The following is a 26,381-nucleotide window of genomic DNA, read 5'->3' on the forward strand; positions in this document are numbered from 1 at the left end:
GGCATATATATATATATATATATATATATATATATATGAGTCTGGCATATATTATTAGAAATAGCCATTGTCCTTTCAGAGTATCTGATTTTGAGAAATGATCAAAAGTTTCTTTAACAAAGGAGAGATGTCAGGAAACATAAAAGCAGACTGTTGGAAATGGGGAAGGGGATCAGGAGGAGAGGAGGGAAAGGAGGGTAGGGAGGGAGCCAAAAGGATCAAAATGATCAAGACGTGGTATATCCATATACCAATCCCCCAAATGAATATAACTATGATGTATTATTGCAAACATACAGTAACAGAAAAATTAAAAAGGATGGAGATAAATTAAAACTTCCCTTTAAATTGAATTTGATTAGACTAAATAGTCAAACCACACACATTAAAAAATCTACACTTTCTTGAATGATAAGTGTTGTCATATTTGTTTTAAAAACCACAGATTTTCCTATGGTCCCACCCAGCTCTTAGGCCTTAATCCTCAATTTGACTTAGTTCTAGGTTTCTCACTTCCCTCTCAGAACCTGAAGGCTGAACTGCATCTAGTTCAACAAGCACTGGTTTGCACATCCATGTCTACAGACCCCAGAAGGGTGTGCTCTTTAAGGAAAGCCCCTTTGTTTCCCTAGTTCTCTCGAGTTCCACTCCTCCTCTCCCACCCTTGCTTCTGCAGATCTTCAATATGGATGACAGAATTTTGACTCTTCTTGGTATTGTCCTGAAAGAAGCTACAATGTGTAAGAGAGTGAAATTAGTCAATAAATTATTTTTTAAAAAATAAATAAGTTCTTTGTTTTTTTGCAGGTCTGAAAAGCATGCTGTGAACCTAAAAGCTATGAAAAAGAAAAAAAGTAGGAAGAGGGCTTCAGATACTCTAAGGAACTCTCTACTGGGAGGTTAAACTGGGAGTAGTTTTATAAAACATGAGAAAATACGAAAATGAGCAGGCAAGTATATTGAGGAACAAAATAAATAGGAATATTCTATTAAGTTAACACAAGTTCAAACAGTGACAAATACAGAATTACATATCATCTCTGCTTATGTCATTTACAATGAAACACAACACAGAGAGGGTAAAGTGCCTTTCAAATCCAATGCCACAGAAAGTATTACGATTTAGGAATCCAGCGAATGTGTGTTCATGCTCAGCCAGAGTCACAAATTATTGTATAAATATAAATACATACAAGCAGATAACAGAAGGGATTCAGTTGGAAAGTCTGTTTCTTCCATCTTGACGCCAAAGAAGATGCCAGTAAATGGTCAAAAGAGAAAGAAAATTCTGGGACTTCCTGAGAGGCCATCTGAACCTATAAGTCTCTGGAAAACAGTATCTTGGGAGGTCCCTGTAGTGATGAGAGCCAGTGGCATTCAGGGTTCAAGCCGAGATGATGAACCTTTTCTGCACAGATGAGGACCCAGTGCAGCCGGAAATCAAGGTCCACTGTTAGAATCTCCAGAAGAACATGCAATTATGCACGTACAGCAGCAAAGTGAAGTTTATACTCAAGAGGAAACAGAAAAAACAGTTCCAGACATGTTTCATCATGCAGAGTTAGTATTAAGGCTGCCATTAGTATTGGATTGACTCACTGTACCCTGGGGAACCCATGGGTCTCCTTTCAAGAAAACACAAAATAAGTCAAATCTAAAGTCAGTCATAGACCAAACACTTGATGGTGGTGTTTGTCCAAAGCTATATGTAGTAGATACACAGCATGTAGTAAATCACATCAAAGATGCTAAGAGGCTATGGGAAAGATAATCTAGAAACAGACATGACACAGTTTCTGACTTCAGGCACCTCACATTTGTTCCACTTGCTACATAGAAAATAATGTATTAAATAAAAATTGCAAAGTGCATAGTAGATACATAATTTTTTACCTCTGAGAAAAATTTAAATGTACTTTTAACATACATTTCTATACAGAGACTATCTTTAGAATACATGGACAAAAGGTGATATCTGTTGCCCATGGAAAGGAAAAGTGGATACCTAGGAGGATGGAATGGAAGTTTTTTATTGTTTTCTATTGGACCATTTGAATTTTGAATCATGGAAGAGTGTGAATTCAAAACTCAATAGTATTTAGATCGGAAAAGAAAGAAGACGCCTAAGCCATAACAGACACTATATAGAAAAACATCAGATCACATGGCAAAGGCAAATAAATCAGTGTAAACATAATGCTAGCAAAGGAAGTCAAGAGATATTTTCCCCAGTTCTTTTAAATGCTGATTTCTTATAAACTAAAATTGCTTTGATTATTGAAACATGTACGTATACTCCATTGATACTATGTCTTGCTCACATGTGTAGACTCTATGCCTGGCATGGTGCAAGGCACTCATAATACACAAAGGCACTTAAATACTTTTTGAATGAATAAATTTCTGAAAGTACAGCTATAAATTGCACTCTAAAAGGACAGGAGGTAAGTTGTAGAATCTGAGGGCTGCTATTTCCTGCTGTGGGCACGTTATGTAAGCCCTCTACATCCTCAGCTATTAAATGAGTATAGGGGTTACCATGACAGGGTTGTTAGAAATGAGATTACATGAATAAGATACCACACAGTTGTAAAGCTGATATTTACACACACCTGACACTGTAACAGACCTTTGAAATCTGAGGATAACATTATTCAAGTCAGCCCAACTAGTGAGTCGGTTAAATAAGTTAAGATCCATACAACCCAATGCTTCCTATCTGTAACAATACTTACAGAGGATGCTAAGCACCTCACAAATAGTATATGCTTTCCTGAACACAAACAAGCAGTTAAGTAGCAGAATTCTAACAGCTACTATAGTTTCAAAAGAAATAATTCACTACCATGCTTACCTGACAAGAAGACACCACAGACTCAAAATAAATAGAAACAACTCAGACCTAACTACTGTTGCAATGCTGGGACTGTCAGCGGGGCAGAAGACACATGGAGACACTGAGTGGAGGCAATGGGCACTTCTGCAAGAGCTGACCATTCATCAGGGATTCTCAACCTGCTCCTCATTCAGAAGTGTCTTTTGTCTCTTTCACAAACACTCACAGTCTCAGTTATTGCAGTACCAAGATTTCCTTCCAGGCTCCCCTTTCTATTCCATCTTTCTATGTCTTCCACTTTCTCTTCTTTTCCCAGGTTCCTTTTTCAGTTCTTGGGCCTTTGAAGTCCCAATATTGCCTGCATCTCATGAGTCCCTTCATCCCTGAACTCCCAAACCACAGGCTGAGAACCCCTGCTTGAAAATCACAAGTTTTGGTACTGATTACGTCTCCTCAAACTGTGTATCTGGAGAGAGATAAAAGCATATTAATATCATGAATGGGGGGGTCTGGAAAAAAAAGGAAGAAGAAACCTAAGAGAAGCAAAACTCATGTTTGCTAGACCACGTAAGTTTGCAATAAGAGAAAGAGGCAGATTACATTTATGACCAATTGCCCTTACATGATAAAAACAACTAGCCATTCCTGTTTGCCTAGGAATGTACTGGTTTTAAAACTGAATGATGAGTTAGGTGTGGTGGCACACACCTGTAATCCTAGCACTCGCAAGGCTGAGGCAGGAGGATCTTGGAAAGTTCAAGGCCAGCCTGGGCTACATAGTGAGTTCAAGGTTAGCTTGCACTACAAAATGAGACTGTCTCAAGAAAACCCAAGAAATAAAAAATAAAAAGTAAAACTGAATGATGCCCTGAGAAATCCCTCAGTCCTGAGCAAACCGAGAGGGTTGGTCCTCTCAGACCAGAGATGGCGAACCTTTTAGAGACCGAGTACCAAACTGCAACCCAAAACCCACTTATTCATCTCAAAGTGCCAACACTGCAATTAAACCTGAATACTGAGGTTTTAGTTTAGAAAAACAACTCTACATTAAAATCTTGTGTCTTAAAAGAAAAACACAATAACAGGCATGCCATAGGTTGGCCACCACTGGCTCAGATAATACAAATATTTACTAATTAGCTTTCAGAACAAATGAATGCTATGAACCACATAATGCAACCTGCCTGAGCTTGTCCAAGTTCATTAGACTACTTTAAACTTGGGCTCATTGTGAAGTTTGGTTTCTAATTACATTAAAATGGATTAGAAAGCTTAATATAACTTTCTTAGTTTAATCATCTGGGTGAGGTTTTTCTGCCCTTTATAAATATAGACATTTGTAGCAAAATGGGTTGAAGTAAATAGGTTAAGAGCAAGGGTCTACAGTCAGGCTAGATTGTCAATGAACTTGATTTGTCATCAGCTGTGTGTTCCTGGACAATGTGCATTATCATCTTGGCCCTCTGGTTTCTGTGCTATAAAATGGGAATGAGTCTAATATTTGTCTGATACTTTTGGTTGTTGGTGGTGCTGGGAGTTAAATGAGATACTTCACATTACACATGAAAACAGTAAACAGAGAGCTTTTGGGCTGCCATCCGTCTTGCCGCTCCCGGCCCAGAGGTAGGGGCTTACCTATCACCATCCCTCCCGCCACTTCTGGCCCAGAGGAAAGGGCTTTTGGGGCACTGTCCATCCTGCCACTCCCGGTCCAGAGGAATGGGCTTCTGAGCCACCAGCCCACTGCTCCTGGTCCAGAAGAAGGGGCTTCTGGGCCATCATCCAGCCCGCCCCTCCCAGTCCAGAGGAAGGGGCTTACCCATCACCATCCCTCCCGCCACTTCTGGCCCAGAGGAAAGGACTTTGGGGGCGCTGTCCATCCTGCCACTCCTGGCCCAGAGGAATGGGCTTCTGAACCGCTATCCCACTGCTCCTGGTCCAGAGGAAGGGGCTTCGGGGCCACCATCCAGCCTGCCACTCCCGGCCCAGAGGAGGGGGCTTACCTGTCACCATCTCTCCCGCCATTTCTGGCCCAGAGGAAAGGGCTTTTTGGCCACTGTCTGTCCTGCCTCTCCCGGCCCAGAGGAGGGGCTTCCAGGCCACCATCCCTCCCGCCACTACTGGCCCCTGTCCCACCTCTCCCAGCTCAGAGGAGGTGACCTTCCTGGACACCAACAGCACCCCCCACCCCCCCAGTTGAAATGAGAAGACACGTAAATAAGTCTCAAAACCAGACTTCCAGATCACCTAAAGCAACCCCAAAGGGAAATCAGATGGAACACTCTGATGCTCAACCACCTGGACCCACTGAACTGGCAACAAAAGGGGATCTGGAAAAAATGAAATCAGAAATAATTTCTCAGATAACGGGAGAGATTGTGCTCCTAGTGCAACACATGATTAATCAATCTAGAGAGGAGCTCAGGAACATGATGGAATCCCAACATAGGAAACAAATGGAATCCATAAAACAGATGCAAATAGATTTACAGGAGATGAAAAACTCCATTAAAAATCTACACAGCAGAATGAGCCAATGTGAGGACAGAATTTCAGATATAGAAGATAAGACTGCAATTAATGACCAGGAAAAGAAAAATTGCTTCAAAATTATAAGGGACCACGAGAAATCAATCCAGCAGCTGCTAGACGATGCAAAGAAGAACAACATAAGACTGACTGGAGTCAAAGAAGAAACAGGAGGGAGTGCAGATGACATTAAAAACCTGTTCACAGAAGTAATGGCAGAAAACTTCCCAAGCAGGGGAAAGAACTTGACATACAGATGAGTGAGGCATATAGGACTCCAAATAGCCTTGATCAAAAAAAAATCTACACATAGGCATATAATTGTTAAGATTCCAGAAACCCGACAGAAGAACAAAGTTCTACAAGCAGTTAGAGAAAAGAAACAAATCACATACAAAGAAAAGCTCATCAGAATCACAGCAGACTTCTCAACACAAACCATCAAGGCAAGAAGAGCTTGGAGTGACATATTCCAAGCCCTAATAGAAAAAAGCCTCCAACCCAGATTGAGGTACCCAGTAAAATTATCTTTTAAAATTGATGGAGAAATAAGATACTTTCATGACAATGAGCACCTTAGGAACTTTGTGAAAACCAAATCAGCACTCCAAAGAATTTTACACAATATCCTAGGACCAGACATTGAGGATCACAACCCCAGGAAGCAAAGCAGAATGAACCCATCTGGCATGACAAGAAATTAAATGGAAAGGGGGAGAACCCAACAAAAAAAGTCATGGCAATGATAAGTCAATATGTTTCAGTTATAACCATCAACTTTAATGGTCTCAATTCACCAATCAAAAGAAATAGACTGGCAGAATGGGTCAAGAAGCAAAATCCAACAATATGCTACATACAAGAAACACACTTAATTCAAAAGGAAACTCATAGACTGAAAGTTAAAGGGTGGAGAACAATACTCCATGTGACAGGAACCCGAAAAAAGGCAGGAGTAGCTATCATCTTGGCAGATCAAGTAGATTTCAAACCAACACTGATTAAGAAAGACAAAGAAGGACACTACATCCTTGTAAAGAGAACAATCCAACAGGAAGAGATGACAATCATAAATATCTATGCACCAAACACTAGTGTGCCCAACTATATAGAACAAATACTAACAGACATGAACAGTCATATATGCCCTAATACAATTGTAGTGGGGGACCTTTAACACCCCACTGTCACAAATAGATAGATCAAATAGACAAAAAATAAGTAATGAAATACTAGAACTCAATCGAACTCTTGAACAAATGAACTTAACAGATGTTTCCAGAGTCTTCCACCCTACAAAATCAGAATACACATTCTTCTCAGCTGCACATGGGTTATTCTCCAAAATTGACCACATACTCACACATAGAACATGTTTAAGTAAGTGCAAAGGAATTGAAGTTATCCCCTGTATATTATCAGACCATAGTGTGATGAAATTGGAGATCCATAGCAAAAGAATCTCAAAAAATTTCATAAACACGTGGAAAGTGAACAACACACTTCTGAATAACCAATGGGTCACAGAGGAAATTAAAGAAGAAATCAGACAGTTCCTTCAATTAAATGACAATGGCAATACAACATATGGGAATCTATGGGACACAATGAAAGCAGTTTTATGAGGGAAATTCATGGTAGTGAATATGCATATTAGGAAAACAGAACGAGCCCAATTAAACAACCTGATGCTGAACCTCAAGCTTCTAGAAAAAGAAGAGCAGGACAACTCCAAAGCTCATACAAGGGAGGAAATTATAAAGATCAGAGGAGAAATCAATGCAATGGAGACTAAGAGAATGATACAAAAAATCAATGAAGCCAAGAGTTGATTCTTCAAAAGAATCAACAAAATTGACAAACCCTTAGCCAACCTTATCAGAAAAAGGAAAAAAAAGGCCCAAATCCATGCAATTAGGAATGAAAAGGGTGAAATGACAACAGACCCAGCAGAAATCCAGAGGATCATCAATACCTACTTCCAGAACCTACACCTCAATAAGATGGAAAACACAGAAGAAACGGACAGATTCCTAGACACATATGAATTACCAAAGTTGAACAAAGAAGACCTAAAAATTCTAAACAACCCAATATCAACCAATGAAATTGAAAACGTAATTAAAATCTTACCAACTAAGAAAAGCTTGGGCCCTGATGGCTTCACTGCTGAATTTTACAAGACATTTAGAGAGGAACTACTGCCACTACTGTTTAAACTTTTCAATGAAATTGAAAGGGAAGCAATACTCCTGAATTCATTCCTGGAAGCAAGCATCACCTTGATCCCCAAAGCAGAGAAAGACCCAACCAAAAAAGAGAACTACAGACCAATTGCACTAATGAACATAGATGCAAAAATCCTTAATAAGATACTGGCAAATAGAATGCAGAAGATCATCAAGAAGATCATACACCCTGACCAAGCGGGATTCATCCCAGGGATGCAGGGATGGTTTAAGATACACAAATCAATCAATGTAATACACTATATCAATAGAGCCAAGGACAAAAACCATTTGATTATCTTCATAGATGCAGAAAAAGCATTTGACAAAATCCAACATGCATTTATGATAAAAAAAAAACCCTACAAAAAAATTGGAATAGATGGTCTCTACCTCAAACTGATAAAAGCCATCTATGAAAAATCAACAGTCAATATCATACTAAATGGTAAAAAACTGAAATCTTTCACACTAAAATCAGGAAAAAGACAAGGATGTCCACTATCACCACTCTTCTTCAATATAGTTTTTTTTTTTTTTTTTTGGTTTTTTTTTGGTACCGGGGATAGAACTTGGGACCTTGCGCTTGCAAGGCAGGCACCGGAATCACTGAGCTAAATCCCTGGCCCGTTCAATATAGTTTTGGAAACATTAGCCACACCAATAAGACAAGAGAAAGAAATAAAAGGAATAAAGATAGCAAATGAAGAATCAAATTGTTATTATTTGCAGATGACATGATACTCTATATAGAAGACCCCAAGAACTCCACCAAAAGTCTTCTAGACTTAATAACCAAATTCAGTCAAGTAGCTGGTTACAAGGTCAACACACAAAAATCAATAGCTTTCCTCTACACCAATGACAGACTCACTGAGAGAGAAATAGGGCAAATAATTCCTTTCACAATAGCATCCAAAAAACTGAAATACCTAGGAATCAATCACATGAAAGAAATCAAAGACCTCTTCTCTGAAAACTATAGCACTCTGAAAAGAGAGATTGAAGATGATATCAGAAAATGGACAGACATCCCCTGCTCCTGGGTAGGAAGGATTAATAGAGTGAAAATGGCCATACTTCCAAAACTGCTATATAGATTCAATGCAATTCCAATTGAGATCCCAGCAGCATACTTCATGGACCTTGTGAAAACAATCCAAAAATTCATTTGGAACAAGAAGAGACCCAGAATAGCAAAAGCAATTCTAGGTAACAGAGACATGGCAGGGGGTATCACAATCCCCAACTTGCAACTATACTACAAAGCTACTGTGATAAAAACAGCATGGTAATGGCAGAGAAACAGATCTGAGAGCCAGTGGAACAGATGAGAAGATGCAGAAACAATGCCAGACACACTCAGTTATCTCATCTTCGATAAAGGAGCCAAACACCCTCACTGAAGGAAAGATAGCCTCTTCAATAAATGGTGCTGGAAAAATTGGGTTTCAACTTGCCAAAGATTAAAACTAGACCTATATCTCTCACTATGCACTAAACTAAAATTGAAATGGATTAAAGATCTAAATATTAAAATAGAAATGCTGAACCAGTTGGAACAGAGGTTAGGTAGACCCCTTGAAGACATCAGTGTAGGAAAAGATTTTATGAACAAAACCTCAGTTGCCCGTGAACTAGCACAAACAATCAACAAGTGGGATCTCTTCTTATTAAAAAGCTTCTGCACAGCAAGAGAAACCACCAGCAGTGTGAAGAGACGACCCACAATATGGGAAAAAATCTTCACCTGCTTTTCCTCAAAGGTCTACTATCTCAAATCTATAAAGAACTTAAAAAGATCAGACCTCCCAAATTTAAAGACCCAATTGAAAAATGGCCATCTGAAATGAACAGACACTTCTCAGACAAAGAAGTAGAAATGGCAAATAAATACATGAAAAAATGTTCAACATCACTGGTCATTTGAGAGATGCAAATGAAAACAACACTAAGATTCCACCTCAGATTCCACTAGATTCCACCTAGTAAATAAGGACTAAAACGTAAAATAGATAATGTGAAATAGGAAGAAAAGGGGCAAAGGGGAAGGAAGTGGGAGGGCTAGGGGAATGGAAAGAAGGGAATGGAATTAATATGAGAAAATGGAAAAATAGGAACAAAATCTTTGTAAATAGGGAGGACTGGAGGGGTTGAAGGGAGGGCTGGGCAAGGGTGAAGAATAAGAACCAAGAGAGACTATGTAGAGATGCAAATTTCCAATGATGAATGTCATTATATTGTATACCTAAAATGTACCAATGATTAGAATGAATAATTGATAACGCAAAATAGGAAGAAAAGGTCCAAAGGGGTAGGGGTAGTGGGAGGGGCAGGGGAAAGGAAAGAAGGGAAAGGAAAAATGCTGAGAAATGGAATAAATGGAAATAAAGTCTTTGTAAATAGGGAAGGGTGGAGGCGGTGAAGGGAGGGCTAGGAATGGGGAAAAAATAAGAACCAAGATGCATCATGTAAAGGTACAAATTCCCAATGAGAAATGTAAATGTGATGTATACCTAAAATGTATCAATAAAGGCTTCATAATATTCTTTAAAAAAGAAAGAAGAAAACAGTAAACAGTGCCTGTCAGACAACCCTGCAGAATTAATTAATTAATTATCCATCTGCCCAAGTCAGTGTGTCCCCTATTACTGGGAGCTGTTGGGATGCAGGCAAAGAGAAGCTGCCTCTTCCAGCTTTGCCTTTCCTCTCCTCTCTCCACAAGCTGTTCACCACTGTTTACTCTAAAGGACTGTCCCTACATCTCCTCAGACTGTGGTAGGAGATTTTAGAGTCGTAAGGCGAAGACTAGCAGTTCTCACAACTGGCCTCTAAAACAAGGGAAGTTATGACCGATAGTTTTCTTTGTTCTCACTTCAGTTTTTTGTTTCCCATTCCTTCAACTTCCCAGCCCCTTCTAATAGTCTTACCATTTTGTTTCTTTGAGTTCATATTTCGGGTGCTACATTTTTCCACATCTATCATGCTCACTAGAGAAAAAGAAATCAGTTTTTAATTTCCATATTGTACAACTCTATATCCCACACAGTGACTGGAGTTTAAATTCCAAGTTCCCAGGAAACATTTTTAATCTCCTGGGAAGTGTGGTGAATTTCTTTATTCCAGAGACACAACCCCCAAGGTTAATTAATTCAACAGTTCAGGACACAAGCTTTTGCTCTTAGATTTTCTTGAGAAATATATGCTTTCATTTTCTCATCCTTCCCTCAGAGATAGAAAGTGCCACATTCCAAGGTATTTTGTTATCAGTTGATTTTCTCCCTCTCCCTTCCCTTTGTAGTATTGGAGATTGAACCCAGAACCTCACAAATGCTAGGCAAGTGCTCTATCACTGACCTACTTTCATCAACTTTTTAAAAACTTTTGAGACAGATTCTTGCTGACCTTGAACATTCCATTAGTCTCCTAAGTCACTGGGGTTAGAGGTATGTGCTACCATGTCTAGCTATCTTTTGGCTTTCTAGCTATTCCTAGCCAACTGATCGTTTTTTTTCCTCAGGGAAATACAGTGAGAATTGGCAAACAATCATTTCCTTGTGAAATTCACTCCATCCTGGGATCTGACTGTTTTTGAAACTTGAATTTCAAATCCTGGCTATCTCAGTTCAGATAAGAAGTATTCTTTGGAAACCATTGATTCCTCACACCACTTGTTCACCCTTATAGGGGATTGTGGAGAATTCCTCAACAACTATGGGATTCCCTTTTATATTCTACCTCCTCATTTGACATCAGATATCTCTTTATAGGGACCATCATTGGATCTCTTGATGCACATCTTTCAATGCATTGGGAAAATATTTGCTCTGAATCATCTTGAAACGGGAGGAAATTATTTGAATATATTTATTTCCCTCTATTTTAATTGTTCCCCTGGGTAAGTAGAGAAATAAACACATAAATTATTTCTAAAATTGCTTAACATCCTCCTCCAGAAATTTTGCAAAATATTCTATGGTAAAAATACCACAGCTCTAGAGATGGAACTATTTTGACTAGCTAGGGTACCCAGAGACTAGCTCAATACAAAGTTATAACTAATGCAAGACTCAGATTCAATTGAAACCAGCAGTCATTATAGTGCTTTCACTTCTGTAAGTCTGTAGTTATTTGCATGGTGGAAAGAAACTTTATGACACTGATTCTTCTCCACACATACTGATTCTCCCAACCCTCACTATTGTACATCTGATCTTCACCCAGCAATCTCACTCAGCTTCGTTAGATTGCTAATGAATACTGGGGCTTCTCTGAGCCATTTGCAAAACTAAGACAGCTTCTTTGCAGTCATTATCCAACTCTCACTCCTCAAAAATTCTACTACAAGGGTAATAGACCTTCCAATGTGGGCGACACTGCAGAACAGCAAAATGAGCAGGATTAAAGGAAAAGATGGCACAGTTTCACCCAGTGGCACAGCTAAAATTCACTTTGCATAATTGAAAATGGACCCTGAAATGGAAAGCTAATGGGAAGTAGCATAAAAGCCAGTCTTTCCCTGTGATTTTGACTTGAATTTTGAGTAGGACATTTCCTGTGATATGGCACTGTCCTACATATAGCAAGATATTTAGCATTTCTGGCTTTGCATTTTCTTGTGACAACAATAACACCTTCACACTTCCCCACACTCCCAGTGAAAACCACCATAATGAAGGAAATACCATCTTTTCTCAGGCAGAATAGGAGCAGTGCTGCAACAAAGAACAACGGGATGAGTCCCACCATCATAAAGTGATTTCTCTTATTTGTGGAAAATACAGCAGGTGGTTCTGAAAAACAAGATAAAATTTTCATGGGAAGTTTCAGGAAAATAATCATCCTTGAAGTTTAGTTTAGTTTAATTGCAGGTTAATTTTCTTAAGTAGTAAAAGTTCCTGGCCAGTGAAAGGCCGAAATGATGAGATAGCTCTGATCACAAGATGAGAGCAGCATGGAATAGTGGAAGAAGCCCAGGTTTTGGATAGAGAGACCTGTGGCTGAATCCTACTGCCAATGACCAGCTTTGAGATGTCTAGCAAGTGCTTTAACCAGGTTACCAAATGGAAATTCTAAGAAGTTTATCAGGCCAATGTTTGTAAAGTGCTTAGCACAGTACTACAGAAATGTCTGCTTGATACTAAACGGTGACCTTAATTATGTCATTTCCTGTTGCTTTGTTTTGTTTTGAGACAGGGTTTTACTACGCAGTTCAGGGTGGCCTTGAGCTCACTATGTAGACCAGGCTGTCCTCTGTTTTCTTATTTCTTGCCTGTTTCCTGGAGATTGTGAGCTGTGTCCTATCTTCCTATGAATAACTAATGCTTATATACTGCCTGGCATATAGGGAATATTCAGTAAATATCTGCTGAATGTTTATTAAGTAGCGACATGACCTAGATGAATGGAGGTGAGGAAACAGCATGCATTTTTAAATACGGTGTTATCCATTTACTCTTTTATTCAACCATCACCGTGATGAGCAGGCATCAGGCTAAGTAGCAGGTGATAATGTTTAGCATATTTTAATTCACACATTGAAAATATTACCTGGGATGGTCAACTCAGCTCTATTGTTTTCCTCAGAACCTAATCTCCGAAAAGTGCAGTAGAAAATCTCATTAGCTGTTGCGTTGATTCTCAGCGTGCTGGTCACATTGAACAATTTCTCCTCTGTCTGGGATTTGGTGATGACGGTGTTGCCACTTAGGATTTGGTGGTCACTGCTTGTCCAGATGACTTCAGCCTCGGGGTAACCCTCAGCCTGACACATTAGTTCATGTTCAGAGGTGACTGGGTCCGTGGAAATTCGTTGGTTAATTTTGAGATATGGGGCTAGGTGATGAGCAAAAAGAAGCCAGGGATTTCTCTTAGTATAGAACAGACTTGTGGCTTGGTGCTGTCTATATTAGAAACAATATCAATGCAGGCTGGTTCTCATAGAACAAGCTTATTATTCATTGTCCTCAGCAGTGGGGAACCCCTGCTAGTCTACCTCAACTTTCTTTATTCAAACTTGGGCCAACTTTGTGCCTAACAGAACAACTACCTTGCTATAAAAATCATGTTGGTCTAGCACTCTGGAATGTTGACAGAAAGCTCACAAATTCAAGCCTAGCCTGGGCAACATAGTAAATTAAGCAAGACCCTGCCTCAAAATGAAAGATAAAAAAGAGGTGGGGATATATATTAGTGTGAAATTCAACTCCAGTATTGAAAAACAAAACATGTTAGTATGTTTATTAGGCTCAAACTAAATGCCCAGATTAATTTAAAATAAATCTTCATCTTTAAGCCAGTATTTCTTCTATCCAAATATAAAATGTCTATTTATTCAAGTATTTGTATGTTTCCCAGTAAAGTGCTATACTTTTCACCTAGGACCCAACTTCTTCTTAAATTTATTCTTGAATATTTTCCTTTTGTTGTTGTCAAGCTACTTTTATAAACACAAACCTTTCCAGCTGGAAACCACTGTTTTCTTAGACTTTACTCAATAAACTGATTTTGATGTGTCATTTGCTTTTTCAACTTTAAGTCAATGATCAGAAATTAGTTATGGAAATATATGCTATGTCATTTGTAAAAATTAACACATGTTTCTAGTGATACTTTTAAATTTTTAAATGTACTTTTCAAATTTTAGGATAGTTTCAGATTTACAAAAATGTTCCAAAAATAGTGCCATTACTGCATATTCCTTACCCAGCTTCCCCCATTATTCACATCTTATATTACCACAGTGCAGACATCATAACAGACGCACTTAATGCAATACTATTAACTAAATTCCATAACTTATTCATTCCATCACATTTTTCCCTAATGTGCTCTTTCTAGTCTATAAAATTTGATAAAAATTTTTGATAATTGGTTTGGGACTCTTTTATGATTAACATACCCAGTTTTCTGACTATTCTAGTAGATTGTTTAATGCACATAGATAGTATAAGATCTTTGTTTATGTTTACTCATTACAAATACATTACCTGTTCTTATTCAGCTGCACAATCATTATTTTACTAATAAAACTTTAGTAAGCCACTAATGATCAGAGCCTTATTTCTCCATCCCTTTACCAGGACATAACAAAAACTTCATGACATAATATTTTCACAGAGACATAATACAAAGCAGTTAGGATAAGACAAAACTGAAAAAATAATGATATGATATTTTAGTGCTCTTAAATCAAGGAAACTACCACCAATGAAATCAATATAACTATTATTTCAAAACACACAAAAAATGATTTTTAAGTACTTGAATTCTCAGTCTTTTTTTTTTTTTTTTGGTACTGGGGATCGAACTCGGGTCCTTCTAGCTGTGGGACAGGTGGCAGAACCACTGAGCTAAATCCCCAGCCCCTAAATTCTCAATCTTGTATCTGTCATGTTTAAGAAAGATTTAAAAATGGAAACTGATTATACTTCATGAAATAAATACTTCACGAAATAATATTACCATGATAGGGTCCAATTCACATAGCATATAACTTGATTTCTGGGCAATTAAAATTTAAGGCCTAAAAATTACTGTTAGTGGTAAAATGTTAGGGGTAAAATGTTTGTCTTTCTTACCCTTCTGTCATTATTTTCAATAACAGATTATTAAAGGAGTATATTGTTAGGAAGAGTAAGGAGGATATTGTTTCACATAAAGAAACACAAATAAATATGGTATGTCTCTAAGGCCAATTATAGAATGGATGCATTCCAGAAGAACTGATTAAATATGCACTACATTAGTTTCTGGAATGGGGCACATACGTGAGGGTACAGCATGAAAATATCAGAATTTCCACTTCATGTATTTTTATCATATCAATTAAATAATTTAAGCCTCCTAAGTTTTTCTAGTTGGCGTTGGGTCTCACTTTGCCACAAAAGTGTCTTACAGAAAAAGGGGAATCTTATAATACCAAAGAGAGGATGTCTATTTACTTTTAACTAAAATAACTGTATAAAATGATTTATTTAAAAAGTATCCCACAAAGAAATTGAGAATTGGATATTAATAATTCAAACAGAAATTAATGGGTAATGTCAGAAGTGAATATTTATAAGCCACTTTTTGAGGTTAAAATCAATAAGTACTTAATTGGACCTGACAAAGTATTCACTAAAACCCTGTAAGATTATTAAAACCACTTATCTTTGTTAATGATGATTTTCAAGATATATTATGCCTTAACATATTAGCTAAAGATAGGGAAGCACCATAATTAGGAAGACATTAAAATATTGTTTGTTAAATTTTATTTCAGCCTTTAAAATGTCTTTTATATTTTTAGAAGGCATAATTTCAGATTGAACCATATGAAATTGGTGATAGTTATCCTCTTTTGCCCCTCAAAAATGGCAACTTGTTACGATGCAATGTGTATATTAGCACAAAGTATATTCTTTATAATTTACACAAACAAACTAGGTTTTCAGATGGGGTGGGTAATCAAAACTTTTTGCACACCACTGTTTTATTAGATCTAGAGCAATATACTGATGTTAATCAAGACCAAAAAAAGCTCATGATCATTTTTAAGCCATTATACAACCTGATACACAATCTAGAGGTACAAAGATAGGCAGCAAAATATGGTTGTGAGGGGCACAGACTTCAGAATTAGACTGCTTGTGTTTAGAATCCAGTGTCACCACTTATAAGCTAGGTGGATTTGAGCAAATTGATTAATTTCTTTGGGCTTCAGTTTCCTAATCCTTAAAATGGGAAGAATAATGCTGATAGATCACTGATGGATCAATTGAAAGATACATTCTGATTTCAGCCAGGTGTTGTGGCACAAGCCTATAATCCCAGCATCTGGGAGGATGAGGAAGGAGGATCACCATGTGTTTGAGGACAGCCTGGGCTACATAGTGAGTTCAAGACCAGCTTGAACTACACAGAAAGACCCTGGCTCAAAAAATAAAAAAATAAAAAAAATAAAAATGATACATTCTGATTTCAATAATAGTAAAATGAGAAAAATATTAATCTTAGACAGAACACAGCACCTACCCCATAGAATTATACTGAGAATTAAATGAATTCTGATTACAAAAACCTTAGCTCTGGGCTTAATACACAATAAGTGCTACCCAAATTTTAATTACTACTACTACCACCACTACCACTAATACCTGAGCTCTTCCTCTTACTGCTACTGCTGAAGTGTACCTTCATGGTATTCTCGAGAAAGTACTACAGTTCTTGATGAATGTTTTGGACATAAATTTTCACATATTAAAACCTGCTCGCCGGGGATTTAGCTCAGGGGTTTTGCTGCCTGCTGCGCAAGCGCAAGGAAACGAGTTCAATCCCCACGTAACAAGAAAAAAAACAAACCTGCTCATGTTTCAAAAATTTCAAGCTAATCCTATTGGAGGAAATCATTCCATCATTAATTCAACAATTTTTTTGTGTGTGCTCTTGTTATACTACACTTTACTATATGTCAAGTCCTAGGGATAACAACGAATAAAACAGACTATACCTCTGCCCTGATAGAGTTTATGTTTTAGAAGAAGAAGAAAAAAGAAAAAAAGGCCCAATTATGATACCCTGTATGATAGTGATAGATGCAAAAGGGAACAGTTAAACAGGGCTGGGGAATTCGGGGGCAAGAAGAAGTTGGTGGGGAATGATAGCAGTTAATCTTTGGTCCATATGATTGAGTAGCTCTATCAAGATAGCTATGCACATTTTGTCCTTTCAGCTGCCTAATCCCATTTTAAGGCCCTGAAGATATTAAATGGACATTTTACTTTCCATGATATTAACATTCAGTTTTCAATTGAACATCAGATGCCTGAGAATCTGATATTTAAACTAACAAACACGAAAAGTGTGATAACACTCAAAGTGATAAATGAGTTAACCTAAAACCAAACCCTTTCAAATTTCAGTTTTGAAATGCTTCACCTTTAAAATCCCACTGAGTAAACTCCCTGTGAGGAAGCTGTGTTACCACACATTTGCAGTGATGGGAAGAAAAGCCCAGAAGGATTACTGTGAAATAATTTGCATATGGGGGTGACTCAGGACTTCTACTTTCTTGGGGTGCAGAGCTTCTCACACAAGCCACCAAGTTTCCATGGGGAGGTGGGGACATTGCTTCTGTGCAAGTGAAGCCTGGATGCTGCTGTGTTTTCAGTGCAGAAGTTGCAGACTCTTGGTTTAGCTCAACTCAACCTCCAAAACCACTGAATGCAAATGACAAGATGGACTGGAACAAGGGTGCATCTTTAGTACAGTACTGTGTTTTATAAGACAAGAGGGAATGGTCAAACAAATGAGATCTTCAAGTCTGCTTGGTCATCTTCTTTACATCAAGGACTGTTCCCTGAAAAACCCATCAGTGCTAGATTTACTATTATCTTGAGGCGATATTACGGAGCCAAGATAACCTGGAATAATCTCTTTATCACTACAAAGGACCAGCCAAAGTAGTCTCCTGAATAATCCCAACAGGCTGATGGGAGGCCTCTGAGAACAGAAACTTAAATTCTGTGCTTTCTTCTTTACTTCCAGGATTGTGCTCTTATTTTTTACACCCTAGATCTAGCAGTGCTGGCTGTTCATGGGCTTAAGGGTTGAAAATTTCTTCAAGTGCCTTAAAACAAAATAAATACCTGATATTTGCTGATGAACTAAAGAAAAATTGCAAATATAAACAACCACATCCTAAGCATGCTTTCATAAAATTCATGAAGAAATGTATGATAAAATTAAGAAAATTAAGTCTACTTTACAAGTGACATTTTCTTAACAATGGTAGCATTAACTGAGTAAGCATCAGAGTCCAGTAACATACCATAAAAGGGATGCATTTCTCCTAATCTCTATATAATTTTATTTTTCTGCTTATAATTATCAGCAGTCCTTCATAATAAATACAAACTTTTCTTACTTATATTACTGACCCTAAGGCTGATGGTAGTAGTTAGCTCAGGAATGAAAAGATCAAGGGGAGATAATTTAATTTTAGTTAATATTAAAAGGTTATCCTAAAAATAAAAGAAGCAGGCAGAAAATCTCCAAGCTGTGACAGACAGAATAGGTTTCAGCTCAGTATCGGAGAAATTTCAACAGTCTCTGGAAGGGGGTTCCAATAACACGGATGTCACTGTGGGAAGTATAAGAACAGAAGATCCTTTAGGGGATTTCTGGGCTTTGCAGGAGTTTGGATTAGCTGCTCCAACCTGGGATCTTGTCAGCTCTCAATTCTGTGAAACTCAAAAGTGAAAGCAGAGGTGGTCAGCGAAGGTGTTTTCCTTCCCTTAACCAGTACCAACCTACAACTTTGAACTCAAGTGACCTGATGACATATTTGCGGGTCAGTATCCAGGAATTAACATTTACAGTTCCTCTTCAACACTCCAAGATAACATTGGTATAGATTCTTGAGGTGAATTATGCCTGATAAGCACAGCCTGAAAGAGTGGTTTCTTCCAATTTAATGTGACCATTTTTTCCTTTTATCAGTTGACTTCAAGTTTTTCTGAATGTGAACTTTACAATGGGCTTTGTTTTTAATATACTTATTTGGGTTTGATACAGAGAAGCTCAAAGGAAGGAAAATATGTCAGACCTAATAGAATAAATAATAGCCATTGAATAAAAAAATTCTGGAGGGACACATAAGTAGTGCTTACTATATTCATGTCATAATGGTGACTGTAGGAGGGACATTTTTGTAATTCATTTTATTCCCTTCCATAGTGTCTGAATTATTTGTAAATACATTTATTATTTTTATAATAAGAAAAATGTTGAAATCTGAAATTTACTTTTTGGAAAACTGAACATACAGTATAGAATATTGCCCTGCAATATTTGGCTCTGGGTCTCCAGCGACTCTGAAATAAGAAGTGCTCAAATATCACCCAATGGATGAGTGTGTGAAAGAATGAATGAACAGGCCGCTGCTGTTCTGTTGGAAAATAAGTCTGCACTTCCAAGCATGTAAAGCTGTCAACACTTGACCTATTACAGATAAAGGTCAAGCCTCTTTGGCTATAATAGTTCTTACCATTTACTTTCAAAGTAATCCGCTTGTAGTCCGCACCACCATAACTGATGATGCAGTAGTAAACTCCTGCATCTTGCAACTTCACATCTGTGATCTGAAGTGCAGCGTTTCCCTTGAAGAGCTGGTCTTTGAGCAGCTGGGCCCTATGCCTGAAGCTACTATGCTGAACCTCGGGGTCTTCCTTTCCGTGCACAAATTGAATAATATGTTTATCCTCCTTTTCCCAGTAGACAGATAAGGAAAGCAAGTCCAGTTGATTTTCTACTTGAAAGTTGCATTCAATGGTCACATTGCTGCCATATTCTACAACATACAAGTCTTTTGGAACTGTGATAGTAAATGCTGAAAAGAAAGATGACCAATTTTCAGAAGACACAAACATTTAGGAAATAAGTATAAGATTTATAATCAGTTTTACTGAAGAATTACAAGAAAATTATATTTAAGAACTTACTTCCCTAAAATACGTATTTTATCCAGCAGGCTGGAAACATATTTTGAGACAGTATAAACTGACCCTTGCATTAAAATAATAAAAATAGCTAAACAAATTGTCCTATAATTCATAAACACATATTTCTGTAAAAATACTATATGATGATGCAGTATTTATAACCAGAAAGATTTGGTTTCATGTATACATCCCAGGAATGTCATTTGATTGGATAAATGTACGCCTTCAACATAGTCTGGATGGTAGATTCTTACAATCTTCCCTTCTTACTGTCCTAAAGTTTTGACCAGTTATCTGGCTAGAGGTTCATAGGTATGGAAATTTATGGAGGACCTCAGGATGTTGCCAGTACTGTTACCCTGACAATTTCCATGTATATGGAAATTCTTAGAATATCTTCATCAGGAAAAGCATGTTACAGAACAATATAGATAGAATGATTCAGACCTTGCTTAAAATAAACAAAAGTATACCTATAGGTCATTTTCCCTGAAATTTTCAGTAGTTTTCCCTGGGAAATGGGTAATGGGCTAATTCAGTACTGTTTATATTCTCTATATCTTTATATAATGACACAGGTGATTTTCAAGAATGAAAATGTGTATGAAATTTAAAAAAGGAAAAATAGCATGTTTGGTCTATAAGATCCACATCCATTTAAAATTATTATTTTAGTTTTTAAACTCATACTTCAAGTATTCACAATATAGAATTTAATGAAAGGATTTGGTGTCTTACCATGCAGCAAATGACAGTAGGCTGTAAATATAAAAATGTCAAATATCCTCATCTTTCTGGAATAACCTAATTATGGGAAACACAGAAAGAAGATTGCTTCATTTAATAATGGAACACTCATATGACAGTAGAGACTTGATAGTTCTAATTGAAATAGTCCTGATAACCAGCTAATGACTGATTTGTAAGTGTGGAAACACAGCTGGGAATTTGGAAGTTCAATACCTTCATTTAATAGTACAGAGCTATATAAAGCCAAGTAGAAAAAAGCTAGTAAGATAAAAATTTTTAAATTTAGTTAAAGGCCCTGAAAAAAATTGTAACATACACTCAAAATGAGCCAAGAAGAAAATACTTCAGCCATATCCTCTTAACTATTTCATGTTTTTTCTGCATTGTAACATATCTAGAATTCCAAACCTGCCATATGTAAAAATTTAAAGCAAGAGAATCTGACTTCCACTCCTCCTATACATTGAAAGGCCCCCCTTCCAACATACACCTACTTTCATCCTACATTTAACTATTCAAGTCTTCTACTTCAGAAGGGAGCACAGGGAATGGGGAAAAAATAAGAACCAAGATATATCATGTACAGGTACAAGTACCCAATGTTAAATGTAAACGTATTGTATACCTAAAATGCACCAATAAAAGAATTTAAGCAAAAAAAAAAAAAGACTTCTACTTTTCTACTTCACTACATCAAATTGACCAGGTTCATCTTTCTCCCTCTTACTTATTCCAAATTGCAAACCCTATTTTCTCAAGATTCCAGTAGAAATGGGGGTGGGGTGGGGAAGATAGTGTCTCATGGCCATCTTCTATTCTTTCTAGTCTTTCTAATCTTTCTTTTCTTCTAGTCTTTCTATTCTTCATTGTGTTATCTTATTTAAAATTTTACCAATTCTTTTATTCAGCAAACATTGAGCATCTCCCTGTGCCAGGCACTACTGTATTTCACAAACTACAGATACAGCAGTGAGCTGGAAAGAAATATCCTTCTGATCCTGTAGCTTATATTCAAGTAAAAGACGATTTGTACTTTATGTGAACCTATATATTTATGAGCATATTTTCTCTCTTTTATGTTTGATAAGAAACTCAGTTTACTCTCTTAATGTCATTATAGCCCTTATATAGATACATAGTCAATGTTACACATATATTACAGAAGATGAATGCTCCTAATACATAAATAGCTTCTAAAATCAATGAGAAAACTAATATAATCCAAGAGGAAAATGAGCTAAAGTTCTAACATAAAGTTCTGAGAATAAGATATACAAATGAGAAGTAAACAAAATTGTATACCTAAAATGTACCAATGATTAGAATGAATAATCGATAATGTAAAATAGGAAGAAAAGGTCCAAAGGGGTAGGGGTAGTGGGAGGGGCGGGGGAAAGGAAAGAAGGGAAAGGAAAAATGATGAGAAATGGAAAAAATGGAAATAAAGTCTTTGTAAATAGGGAAGGGTGGAGGGGTGAAGGGAGGGCTAGGAATGGGGAAAAAATAAGAACCAAGATGCATTATGTAAAGGTACAATTCCCAATGAGAAATGTAATTGTGTTGTATACCTACAATGAACCAATAAAAGAATTTAATTAAAAAAAAATGTTCAACTTCACCATAAAGAGTATATTTAAGTTAGAAGGTATTATTTTTCATTTAATTAGCTTAGCCAAAATTATGCTTCTTAATATCTAATGTTTATGAACATATGGACAAATAGGATCTCCTGGTCATTAATGGCAGAAATGTGAAATTGTATAACTCTTTTTGAAGGGCAATTTGGGAATCTCTAATAAAATTTTAAATGTATATGTTACATGACTTTTCACTGCTCCTGTAAATCTATCCTAAAAAAACATAAAAAGTACATATAATAATGTATGTACAGAGATGACATTATTAATACTGTAATAGCTTCAAACTAGGAGTACTATAGATAGCTTAAATGATTAAATAAATTTTGGCACTTTCATATAGTATAATACCATTAAGAACAGACTGCAGTAGAGATAGATACACATAGGTATTGATTTTGCAAAGATGTAGAAAGTTGCAGAACAGCACATGAAGGAGAAACTTTCGTTAGAAATGTGAGTATGTGCGTGTATGTGGTGTCCTTAGACACAGAAAATGTTCAAGATGTGGCAGGACAAGTAGCTTTTAATCCAATTTATAGTTTTTAAAAGGAAGAAAACATATAAAAAGAGAAATGATATTGTGAATGATTTCTTTGGGGTTTTTTTCCTATGTCCAAATTTTCAAATGACTAAATGTTTTACTTTTATTAGAACAAAAAGGTGAATGAATCATTTCACCTTGCCAAGCTGCAAAATTTTTAGCAACTCAAAGGGGCATAATGGAAGAACCCCAGAAATGGAGTTATTACAAGGGTAAAATAAAATGAGTCATAATCCTCTTACTGGTGTTAGGTACATAATTCTTATTTCTCTACTTGCCATCTACCCGGTAGATAGGGAGTAAGGATGGCGTTCAGGGATGTGAGGACACAAAGGTTGCTGAAATGAGGCTGCAGCAACTGATTGTCCTTTCTTTGGGTCAGAGTTGATTATACTCTAATTATAAAATGTTAATGTGATATTATAAACACAAACACACTTATCAGGCAGGAGGAAACTTAAGATACCCCTATCCCCAAGTAAAGCACTTTTGAATAAAACAGAGGGACATTAAATCCACTGATGGATTACATCTAATTTTGCTAATGTGTATGGCATACTCTGGGAGTTCTTATGGTTTAATGAATCTGGTTGAATATATTAGTGTGATAAAGGTTTAACAGAGGTGATGAAATAGATCTAACATCTACCTAATTCCTCATCATATCCTCTCCTCCAAGACTCCATTCCTTTAGAGTGGAACTATCACTAGTAGGAGAAAAAGAGGGAAAATAGACCAGGTGAATAAGCATGGTCCTTGACCGCTCAGCCACACATAAGGGCAGTTGGTCTAAGAGAAAAACACTGATATCTCCTTCAGGTAAGAAAAGGTGACCTTGTGTGAATTCTCAGACAAAGACAAGAATAGAGACTTCTGCAGAGCAATGAAGTGTGAACTGGAGAAGACATGATGGCTCATTCAGGGGGAAGCAGGTTTGTCCCTAGGGGAAGCCTAGTATAACATTATGGAACCAATACTACTTCTCTGTCTTCCCAGGCTAGGATAGCTAGGGCGAAGAGAAAGATGCAAGCTTCCTTTCTCAAGATCAAGAGAGTTGATTTATTAAGCCATTACTACATTGTCTATATTATATATTATAATTCACCAAACTCTGTGCCTAAACTCCTTCCTCTCCGTCACACTGAGACACTCCAGTACATTTTCCACATGTGGCTTCAATTCCAGTGTTTCTGTGTCTTCCTCAAAGACCACACTAACTACTGTCATATAGATTCTGTCTTCCCGCCTCCACTGAAAAAGGCTAGTTTTTCTTCAGTGTCATAGTTCTTAAATACTGTTGGTGACTATCATTGTCAAGTGGTACATCATTTCTGGCAATTTTTAGTATTTCTCAAAAGGCCTTTCACATATTCAGACATTTTGACTAAGTAGTTACAATTCAGAGTTTTTCTGAAGGAAATAATCAGCAATGTCCCAGAGACTTATATGCAGTAATGTTTGCTGAATGGCTATGATAGTAAACCATGAAGATAGATTATGATAAATAATCTTTATGTTCAGCAACAGGAGACTAATTTCATTTGGTTACTAAAGTTTTTAGAAGGCTATTCAATTAACAGAAAATCATCCACTGCATATTGTTTGCAGATTAAACAACAAGAAGGTAGAACAAGGGTACTTTACTCCTTATGTTATATGACAACCCCAAAGTGAACCTTGACATAGGCCAAGGTCAATGTGTCTAAGAAAATTTTAACATTCTTATTCTTGGGCTCCTCCTCTCTAGAACTCCTTAGGGCCCTAGGAGGAGCTGCTAGAGCAAAAACTTAGGTTTCGGAGTTCTGGATCTTAGGACAGGAAAGGATCTTTGGAGATGCTGCCGGTAAAACGACTTACTCAGTTATACTACTAATGATTAGCCACCGGTGAAGTAGGACCCAGGAGTTCCAACGTCCAGTCTAGGAATTTCAAACTCGACCCGGGTACTCTGGACCACATTCATGAACATTCAGTCACATAGAAGATTGTCATTAACTAAGTCACACTGCTAAGGCCAGATACACAATGCTGCCTGTCCTTAGGTCTTAACCCTACCAAGCAATCGCCCCCTCACCCCGCGCGCCCCAACCATATCGCTCCTCCTTCCCCCCGCCTCTCTCAGTCCCAAAGACCCTCCATCTCTAAAGTGCCCAGTGAGCCGGCCTCAGACTCTGGCACTGCGCGCCGGGCAGGAGAAACACGCTCCCTACCTGCGGGCGCGGAAACTGGAGGGTGGCTCGCTCCAGACGCTGACGCTGCGCCGAGTCTGGGCGGCCACAGAGGGCTGGCCGTCCTGCTAATTACCTCCGGGGGAGGGGCCCGCCCACCTCTCCAAAGCGCCGCCCTAGAAATCCAGCTATAAGTGGACTTTTCCGCGAGTTTAGAAGTTACAGAACTTCGAATTCTTTTGAATAGGAATGTATGAAAGCGAAACCAAATGTGAAAAGTACCAGACCAGTTTTCCTGTAAATCAGGCCTTCAATCAAGAGCAGCTCCGCATACAGGCACGCCTGTAATTCTAGCTGTTTGGGAGGCTGAGGCTAGAGCTACAGGTTTGAAGCCAACCTGGGGCAGTTGAGCCTGTCTCAGAAATTAAAAAAGGGTGAGGTTGTAGCTCAACGCTCCCTGGGTTCAAGCCCCAGTAACACAGAAACACATCCCAAAGATTAAAACAAATTCACATCTGGTATGTTTTAAACAGAGGTCTAGCGCGCGCGCGCGCACACACACACACACACACACACACACACACACACACACACACATGCACACTCACTCACACAACAACCACAAAAAACCCCAAAACAAAACAAACAAACAAAAAACCAAAAGCAATTTGTAATCACAAAGATTTTAGATTTTGGTTTTACCTTTCGACACCTTAAATAAATTCTGCCTTCAGGCTTTCCCCCTTCCAGATGACAGTCGTTTAAAGATTACAGAACATCCTGATATAAAGATATAACTTGATACAACATATAGTAAGCAACAGTCCCATATGGCTTTGGTTTTTATTCTAGAAGTATTTGTGTATAATGAGAAATTTATTTTTAAATCGTGGATTTTGTGACTTCCTCAAAGTTCCTCGACATAATGAAACTTCAATTGCTTTATCATTAAAAGAACTTCCCATCATGAGCTTCACCTTTTAAAAATGCTCTGGATCCATGCTATACTGCCATCCTTTGGATTTAGGCAGTAAGGAAGATATATTCTAGGTAATGTTTAGGAAAGCCCTTCTGGAAACTGGATCAGTGGACTCATGATGAAACCACATCGCTCACATGGAGCATGGAGGCATAATTTACTTCAGCATTTCCACTATTTGACTTCAGTGGGGCTGTCCTTTCTTTCATCCATAAACTGAACTCT

At 37.6% G+C, this 26,381-nt stretch overlaps 1 protein-coding gene across 3 annotated transcripts; it reads right to left on the reverse strand.

Moving 5' to 3' along the window:
- Positions 1–385: 385 nt before the first annotated feature.
- Positions 386–25,344, reverse strand: Cd274 (CD274 molecule). 3 transcript variants are annotated; one of them, XM_013069697.3, is made up of 7 exons: positions 25,220–25,344; positions 20,817–20,882; positions 19,625–19,966; positions 13,144–13,428; positions 12,279–12,386; positions 10,524–10,583; positions 386–731 (listed from the first exon to the last, which is right to left on the reverse strand). In XM_013069697.3, exons 2-7 carry the CDS (start codon positions 20,866–20,868, stop codon positions 580–582), a joined length of 999 nt encoding a protein of 332 aa, XP_012925151.2. In that variant the 5' UTR covers positions 20,869–20,882; positions 25,220–25,344; the 3' UTR covers positions 386–579. The 3 variants fall into 3 exon arrangements, with proteins under 3 accessions (XP_012925151.2, XP_087040125.1, XP_004838302.2); XM_004838245.3 differs by lacking the exon at positions 386–731 and adding an exon at positions 944–3,302; XM_087183999.1 differs by lacking the exon at positions 13,144–13,428.
- Positions 25,345–26,381: the final 1,037 nt, after the last annotated feature.

The sequence above is a fragment of the Heterocephalus glaber genome, unplaced genomic scaffold (assembly GCF_053883595.1).
Source record: "Heterocephalus glaber isolate CG9 unplaced genomic scaffold, H.glaber_assembly_v1.0 deba00001481, whole genome shotgun sequence".
In the NCBI taxonomy this organism is placed as follows: domain Eukaryota; kingdom Metazoa; phylum Chordata; class Mammalia; order Rodentia; family Bathyergidae; genus Heterocephalus; species Heterocephalus glaber.